At 32.7% G+C, this 9,507-nt stretch overlaps 1 protein-coding gene across 1 annotated transcript; it reads right to left on the bottom strand.

Annotated features, from left to right (window-relative positions):
* Positions 1-8,250: 8,250 nt before the first annotated feature.
* Positions 8,251-9,189, bottom strand: LOC143396940 (olfactory receptor 6C3-like). The gene has a single exon (XM_076852950.1). The coding sequence runs from the start codon at positions 9,187-9,189 to the stop codon at positions 8,251-8,253; it is 939 nt and encodes a 312-aa protein (XP_076709065.1).
* Positions 9,190-9,507: the final 318 nt, after the last annotated feature.

The raw sequence follows: 9,507 nt of genomic DNA, 5'->3' as shown, positions 1-9,507 counted from the left end.
ATTATTATTATTATTATTATTATTATTATTTTCATTACAATTCTTAATACAACTTTATAGCACAATTTAATCATATCTCTGTATACAAGATATGTTGACTTCAAATTCACATCTTCATACATGTATTTTGTACAACAATGAGGGTCTCCTTCCACCATCCATGCAATTCCCCTTCTCCCTCCCTTTCCCTCCTACCCCTCTTCCCTAACTAGAGGTAATCTTCCTATGCTCTTCCTCCTCATCCCATTTTGAGTCACCCCCTTATACCAAAGAAGACATTCGGCATTTGGATTTTGGGGATTGGCTTAATTTAGTTAGCATAATCTGCTCTAATGCCATCCATTTCCCTGCAAATGCCATGATCTTATTATTTTGTAGTGCTGAGTAATATTCCATCATGTATAAATGTCACATTTTTTTTATCCACTCATCCACTGAGGGACATCTAGGTTGGCTCCACAGTTTAGCTATTGTGAATTGTGCTGCTATAAACATTTATGTAGCTGTGTCCCTGTAGTATGCTGTTTTTAGGTCCTTTGGGTATAGTCCAAGAAGAGGAATAGCTGGGTCAAATGGTGGTTCCATTCCCAGCTTTCCAAGGAACCTTCACTGCTTTCCAAATTGGCTGCACCAATTTGCAGTCCCACCAGCAGTGTACAAGTGTACCCTTTTCCCCACATCCTCGCCAGCACTTGTTGTTTTTTGTCTTCATAATGGCTGCCACTCTTACTGGAGTGAGATGATATCTTAGAGTAGTTTTAATTTGCATTTCTCTGAGTGCTAGAGATGATGAGCATTTTTCATATATTTGTTGATTGATTGTATATCCTCTTCTGAGAAGTGTCTGTTCAGATCCTTGGGACATTTATTGATTGGATCATTGGTGTTTTTTGGTGCTTATCTTGTTGAGCTCTTTATATATCCTAGAGATTAGAGCTCTAGCTGATGTGTGAGGGGTAAAAATTTTTCCCCAGGATGTAGGCTCCCTGTTCACCTCACATATTATTTCTTTGGCTGAGAAAAAACTTTTTAGTTTGAATCCATCCCATTTGTTGATTCTTGGTTTCAATTCTTATGCTATAGGTGTTTTAATAAGGAAGATGGGGCCTAGCCCCATGTAAAGGAGATTAGGACCTACTTTCTCTTCTATTAGATGCAGAGTCTCTGGTTTAATGCCTAAATCCTTGATCCATTTTGAGTTAACTTTTGTGCATGGTGAGAGATAGGGATTTAATTTCATTTTGTTGCAGATGGCTTTCCAGTTTTCCCAGCACCATTTGTTGAAGATGCTATCCTTTCTGCAGTGAATGCTTTTGGCACCTTTGTCTAATATAAGTTAGTTGGATTTTGTGGGTTGGTCTCTGTGTCTTCTATTCTGTACCATTGGTCTACCAGTTTGTTTTGGTGCCAGTACCATGCTGTTTTTGTTACTATTGCTCTTTAGTATAGTTTAAGGTCTGGTATAGTGATACCACCTGTTTCACTCTTCCTGCTTAGAATTGCTTTAGCTATTCTGGGTCTCTTATTTTTCCAGATGAATTTTATGATTTCTTTTTCTATTTCTATGAGGAATGCCATTGGGATCTTGATCAGAATTGCAATGAACATGTAGAGTGCTTTTGGTAGTATGGTCATTTTAATAATATTAATTCTGCCTATCCATGAGCAAGGTAGATCTTTCCATATTCTAAGATCTTCTTCTATTTCTCTCTCTAGGGTTCTATAGTTTTCATTGTATAGATCTTTCACCTCTTTTGTTAAGTTGATTCCCAAGTATTTTTTTTAAGGATATTGTTAATGGGGTAGTTTTCCTCATTTCCTTTTCAGAGGATTTGTAACTGATATACAGGAATGCCTTTGATTTATGGGTGTTGATTTTATATCCTGCCACTTTGCTGAATTCATTTACTAGTTCTAGAAGTTTCTTGGTAGAGTTTTTTGGGTCTTCTAGGTATAGAATCATATCATCAGCAAATAGGGCTAGTTTAAGTTCTTCTTTTCCTATAGTTATTCCTTTAATTTCTTTCATCTGTCTAATTGCTCTGGCTAGTGTTTCAAGAACTATGTTGAATAGAAGTGGTGAAAGAGGGCATCCCTGTCTTATTCCAGATTTTAGAGGGAATGTCTTCAGTTTTTCTCTGTTTAGAATGATGATGGTCTGAGGCTTAGCGTAGATAGCTTTTACAATGTTGGGGTAAGTTCCTGTTATCCTTAGTTTTTCTAGTGTTTTGAATATAAAGGGGTGCTTTATTTTGTCAAATGCCTTTTCTGAGTCTATGGAGATGATCATATGGTTCTTATCTTTAAGTCTATTGATGTGATGAATTACATTTATTGATTTCCATATGTTGAACAAACCTTACATCCAAGGATGAATCCCACTTGATCATGGTGTATGATCTTTTTGATATGTTTTTGTATCTGATTTGCCAGAATTTTATTGAGGATTTTCGCATCTATATTCATTAGAGATATTGGTCTGAAGTTTTCTTTCTTTGAGGTGTCTTTGTCTGATTTTGGAATCAGGGTGATATTGATATACATTTTTAAAATAATAAGTTCTAATTTTTTTAGAGGTAAGTTTAAATGCTATTGCTATATTTCCATACAAAAGAGGGGGAATGTCTGGTTTTGAATCCAATCCACTTTTTACGTTTTACAATCACTCCTCTGTGCTCAATTTCCTTATCTATAATACAAATCAATCTCATTTGATAATCATGAGATTTAAATAAGTTAATATATGTGACACATTTAGAAAAATGCTTAACATTTAATGGAAGTTATATACACATTTTCCTATGGAGAAAACATTCCCTAATCACTGATCTGAATACTGTTGGGATCAGGATGATGTTCTGAGGAAAAGGCTATTTTAGAAAAAAGTAACAAAAACATTTAATCCCAAGATAATTACACAGGAACAGCAACAACATTATTAGAGTAGGAATTACCTGATTGTATAGTACCTAGCGCATTTAGGCAAAAGATGCTTGTTCTTCTACCCTCACTAATTTATGCTGACCTCTCTAACCATCTTTTATGTATCTCCTCCATACTAACACTATACACACACACACACACACACACACACACACACACTCTACTCCCACCTTTGGCCAAGATTTGATTATTGCACCTGAGCCAATTAGGTATTCACAGCATATCAACATTATCCATGGCTACTTTATTTTTCTCATACTCATTAGTAATAAACTTTCTGGAAGTGATTGTGAAGTTTGAAGTAAACTATAACTGGCATTGTGAGTGCCTCATTGTAATGACCCCCCAAATCACCTCTTTCCAACACAGGAGGAGTATCCATTGTATAATGTCACAAGAACCCCTAAGTCATTCCTCCCAACCCACCACACTTGGACTGTGCTGAAGTCTCCTGTGAACTCTGTCATTAACCTGCACATTCTTGAAAGGACAAGATCTTATCTTCAAAGATGTTTCAACATTTTCTTTTTCTTTTTTTTCCCACCTTATTATGGTTTGGGTGTGAGGTGTCTAGTATAGTTATAGTGGTTTAAAAGGAAAATTCTTCTAGTTAATTAATGTTGAGTTTGTTGTTGAAACAAATGCTGTCATCAGGCCCAGTTCCCTATTTTATGCTCTATTCTAACCTGGAAAGTATTTATGTCTTTTTTTCTCTCATAAGATGCATCTTCCCACATTACTTGCCTTACAAAATATGCTTAAACACTTGATTCAAATTCCCTATACTGAATAAGTTTAAAACCAAAGACATGTAAAGGAAACTACATTTTATTGTTACAAAAATTTTAAAACCCTTTATTAAACATTATTTCTAAATTACTTTTTAACATTTCTTTATACTCCATCCTTTCAGTTCACTGTACTCCTCTCAGTAATATCACTCTTACCTTACCAGGGTTTGTTGTTATTAAAATCAAGATTTTTTTTAATAATACCTTGAAGTAACAAACTACTGTCCCATCAAATAGACCAAATTTGGTGTCAGTCTCAAATTTAAAGTTCTTGTAATAACTTATTCATATTGGAAACTCATATTTTTAAAAATATATTTATATTATCATTTCATAGTGGAAAATATATGAGTGCACTGTATTTATTTTAACCTTGTTTGCAACTTTATTGGCTAATTTCCTTCCTAATCCTTGTTAATTTTAACATTTTTTTCCGAACATTAATAATACCATTGCTATTTTTTTGTTACTGATTAAAGTTCTGAAGAAACTTCTGATAATTGAGAGAAAATATCAAAAAATAAAAAGGCTTTATAAGTGCATCATGAAAACAACGAACATTTCTATAGAAAGTTTCCAAAGACCAAAGAAAGTTCAATGGATTATTTTCATTTGCTAACATAAATGACCTTGTTAAAATTAAGTATCCATATTCCTTTAAAAGAATAATTAAATATTGAATAAGGTATGTATGATTCCTAGAGCCTTAAACTATTCCCAGGATGTGTTTGTGTGGGTATCTGCAAAGCTTTAACTCATCATTTCAGTGTGTTATTTATTACAGATACATATTTTCTCCTGGAAGAACGTATCTTAGATATTAAGATTCATTTGCTTTTGCCCATTTTATCAAAATTACTTCTTATTTTCTTTTCAACTAATTTGGGACAGATTCCTTATGCCACTCAAAATGAAATTTATTAGAAATATTTATTACTTGTTAAATAAAATTTGTACTTTCCAAATACCTACCACCAAATAAATATTAATAATGACCACCTAAGCAAATCAGATAAGATATTGCCAATATATTTGAAGTCCAAAGTGAAAAAGAAACACTATCCTAAAAGATATATTAAGTTTGAAGGATCAATGGATATTCCTTAGAAACTGAGATGAGAGACTTTGGTTCCATTTGATTTCTAATATCTATCTCTCTCTCTCTCTCCCCCACCCCACCATAATATGTTTTATGTTGCACTGGGTGGAAATCTTCCTTAGTAATTCAATAACTTTGAGAATCTAGGTCTTTTTTTTTACATTCTGTATGCTTAATTCTTTCTTCTTCAATTAAACCCAAATAGAAATCATTAGAAAAATTTCAAAAAGCACCTTCTTTCTACTTTATAAGTTTCAAGATCTGTTCAGAGTCTAGGTTAATACATTAAAGAACAGGCTAATCATTGAATTCAATATGTGGGCAATCTCTAGCTCAGCTTTGTAACCACATAAAATGCCCTTTTGACACTCCTCAGGCATTCTTGGCTCTGGGCCATGCCATGGGGGTTGGTTCCTTTGAGAAAGTCTGTCAGCATGAATAAAGCAAAGATTCTTCAAGAGAGTTGACTGATTGGTTAGAAGACTTATTTTATGATCATTTATATTTACAGTTTCACACAATTATTTTAGAAGACTTTTCCCTAAAAGAGCCATAGGAATAAGAGTAATTTGTATGTATTAATTTCAATAATGATGGGAAGGTTCAATTCTCTGCATCCATAACAATGTGTATAGAAACAAATCAAAGGAACTGAAAGATCATCAATCACATTTGATGATAATTTCATAAACACTAACATTCATGTCTGTAAGGGTTTATACTTTCATTCCATTAACTAGTTGTCTACAATTTAAACAAGAAAGGAATAAGAAATGAATTAATAATAAAATTATCATATTAAAGCATGATTAATTTATTCCATAAGGTATGGGATTAGCTATTCGATGTAAATTTAAAAATACAAATGTGCAATGTAATGGATTTGTGACTTTGGATACATTATTTAATTTCATTAAATTTCAGTCTCTCTGCCTAAAATGCAGATGGAATTTCAAGAGTGTTTTTGAGAATTAAATAAAAATATGTAAACAAGTGTATTCCGTAAATCATGTGACTTTTAGGTTTTGAGAATAGGTGTGTTAATTATTTTTCTTTTGTTTAGAATTAATTCTCAACTCTGGGAATGGTATGAAGAGTAGTTGTTGTTTACTAAACACAAGTTTATTCCAGTGACTGAAACCTTTTATATTTTATCTCAGTCTTTATAACATAAGTGTGAAATTATTTTTCCGATTTCTAAAGCATTGAGACTCAGAGATCCTGTAACTTTCATCAATTCACATAGCTAGCAAATGTATAATTCAATACCTACAATTAAAGTCTATTCGCTTAAAAACAATTCTACAAATTGGTACACAATTAAAAATACAGAGATATAAATAGTAATTTCCTGATTTTAGAAAATAGAAAATGAATAGATAATACAAAACATACTAACTATTTTATATGACTTTTAATTATATCCAGTTTCAAAATATACCCAGCATATCTATTTAACATTGGTTAAAAATCAAGCTATTAAGTATTGAAGCAATGCTGAGATTTGAACGTCTTCCTCTGGCCTCCGTACATCCAACTTACCTCTGATTTTTCATCTACTTTTCATCTGATTTTTCATCATCTATGACTGGAATAATAAAAATTAGACAATGCCTTCATTGTAATCCAGGGAAACCAATGTTTCTAAACATACTCCCTCTTTCTTCCACTGAACTAGTATGCTTCTTTTAAATTGTTGTAGGTTTTCTGTCACTTAGTAAAAGTCATTTTTTATATTGTCAAAAAAATTTGCCTTCATTTTTCCATTTTATCAAGAGCAATTACAGTTCTCTGACTATAAATTATGAGGAAGAAATAAAAATATAAAACAGTATCAGAATTGCTTTAAAATGATTTGGCATGGTTTATATGTAAATTTTATGTACAATGAACTACTTAATATTTTTATCCATTTTCTCTACCACTGGCTCAAGGTACCAATTCAGTGAATGAAAATTGACAGAAGAAAAATATAATCAAAACTCAAAGGAATATAAACGTAAAACATTACTATTGAAATTCTAAAAGTTCTAAAAATGCAGCTTGGGGAACAGTGTCCAATAAGAAAGAGAAAAAAAATAACAAATAACAATACTAAGTGTAAAAATTTTTGTCCTTTGACGTAATTTTCTGAGATAAAGATAGCAACCAATCACAATCACAATTCCTAATGCAGACTTCTACCCAATGCTCCATGAAAAGTTTCAAACTTGGAATCTACTGCATTATACTGAAGGCCTTCGTTATTTCCATTGTTAGTCTGCCTTCCTTAAATAATTTTACTACCATAATACTGCTCACACTGTGAGGCTTTTTTCATGCTCATTCTTTTGCTCAACAGAACTGCAGTTGAAGAGTTTATTTTGTTGTTGTTGTTGTTGTTGTTTTGATTGATTAGTGTTGTAATTTATATATTAAATAAAATATTTGGAGTTAGTGTCTTCCTTGATCAAACTCTAATTATATAACCATGCCCAAATGAGGTGATCAAAAAATTTATTAAGGATTATTAAATTTACTAAGTATTTATTCAGATCCTTAGTAAAAACAAAATATATATGTGTAAATAGAGCAAACACTAGTGTTTTTGTTTGTTTGCATTTTGAGATTCTTATATTGGCTATTTTTGCAAAATGAACTTATGCAAGTTAAGCATCAATTTACCCATTTACAAAACAAAACACATAACCATGCCTATTTTGCCATATAGCTGTGATGATTAAATAAGACATGGTACAAGATATACCTAGTCCAAAAGAAGGCTTTAAATAGTGCTCTCAGAATAAATGAAATTTTTTAAAGAAAATTTTAACCGACTTTCAGGTTGCAAAAGAGCAATGGCAGTTACCAAAAAAATGCATCTTTATATAAAATTTCAAAGAACAAATATATGGATAAACAAGGAGAACATATAAAGCCACATAGACTACATACTCTAAATAAAACAAGAAAATAGAGAGTTTTCAATTACTTCTAAGTGGAAAAAAAAAACCACATAATCCATTGGAGACTAGGAAGAATTGGAGAGATACCGCAAACACCATGCAGAATAGTTTGTGGCAGATGTTATTTTATTTCAAAGTGCATGTAATTTTTAAAAGGAAATTGTATGCTAGTGACAAAGTAGAGAAACTTTATATTTTTATTATTAAGAATAGCTAGCAAAATGATTTCAGTTCTATAGACACTGGTTTTCTAGTCAGGATTGTAAATCAGTGATTACATGGGATTTACAGATAGCTTTAAAGGGCAACACAACATAGTCACTTTCTGGTTAAAAAGAAACTCCTGAAGCCAAGGAGTTCCGCAGTGCATGCAGGTAGCTGGGCTTTAGATACAGAAAGATAATGGAGAAGTAAACTTTCATTTCCCTGGTTGAATCTTCACCATGGCACTCATTCAGGTCAATACATACACTCATTTGCTTCTGTAAAAGACTACCTTATGAACCAAGTGTTTGAAGCTTTGTTTTACTTGCTGGTTCCTCAAAGTGTAAATAAAAGGGTTCAACATGGGAGCAATAGTGGTGTTGAGGAGAGCTACTCCTTTGGTCAGTGATGCTCTTTCTTTGGCTGAAGGCTTGACATACATGAATATGCAGCTTCCATAAGAGATGGAGATGACAATCATGTGAGAGGAGCAAGTGGAGAAAGCCTTTTTCCTCTGACTGGCAGATGGGATTCTCAGAATGGTGCTAATGATGCATATGTAGGACAGAATCACCAACGCCAATGTGAAGAGAAGAGTAACAAAGGCAAAGTAAAAGCCAGTTTTCTCTAAAAGCCATGTATCTGAGCATGAGAGTTGCAAGATGGGGAAGTAGTCACAAGAAAAGTGATTGATGACATTGGAAGCACAGAAATCTAACCTGAGGAAGAGCATGAGTAGTGGAAAAATGGTCAGAAATCCTGCCAGCCATGAACCAAAGACAAGAAGGGAGCAGACTTTCTTATTCATGATGGTGGTATAATGCAGTGGCTTGCAGATGGCGACATAGCGATCATAGGACATAGCAGTTAGAAGGAAAAATTCAGACACACCCATGGAGATGAAGAAATATAATTGAGCTAAACAGTTGTTATAGGAAATGGTCTTGACTTTAGTAATTATTGACCCCAAAAATCTGGGGATGGAAACACTGGTGAATGCAATTTCCAAGAAGGAGAAATTCCGGAGGAAGAAATACATAGGGGTCTTTAGATGTGAGTCCAGCAAGGTGAGAATGATGATGGTTAGGTTTCCAGTGATGCTTAATAAATAAGTTATAAATAAAAAGATAAAAATTATAATCTGAAGCTCTGGGTTGTCTGATATTCCCAGGAGTACAAACTCTTTAATCCTTGTGTGGTTTCTCATTCTGATTGTTTTTTTTTTTCCAACAAAGTCTATTGGTGAAAAACAAAGAAAATATATAGCAAAGTTTGGCATTAAAGTATTGAAAATTTAAATGTGATATTAATATCTCCATTGACATTTTTCTTATAAGAATTTTGTGATATTTACTCATTCCTATTAATACAGAAAATATACACATATCTTCAGTTGAAATCAAACGTGGATCACTGACATATTTTAAGTCCCTTCGTCACTAAATTTACATGAAATCTCAAAGTATTTTCAAATTTTCTGTATGTGAAGTATGTCTTGAAATTACTGATTTCTACAATAACATTT

Source organism: Callospermophilus lateralis, chromosome 4, assembly GCF_048772815.1.
Source record: "Callospermophilus lateralis isolate mCalLat2 chromosome 4, mCalLat2.hap1, whole genome shotgun sequence".
NCBI classification, from domain to species: Eukaryota; Metazoa; Chordata; class Mammalia; order Rodentia; family Sciuridae; genus Callospermophilus; species Callospermophilus lateralis.
The sequence above is the reverse complement of the archived record's forward strand: the minus strand, read 5'-3'. Positions and strand labels throughout refer to the sequence as shown.

Excerpts from the sequence above, each read along its gene's own strand:
- LOC143396940 (XM_076852950.1), bottom strand. The coding sequence starts at position 9,189 with ATGAGAAACCACACAAGGATTAAAGAGTTTGTACTCCTGGGAATATCA.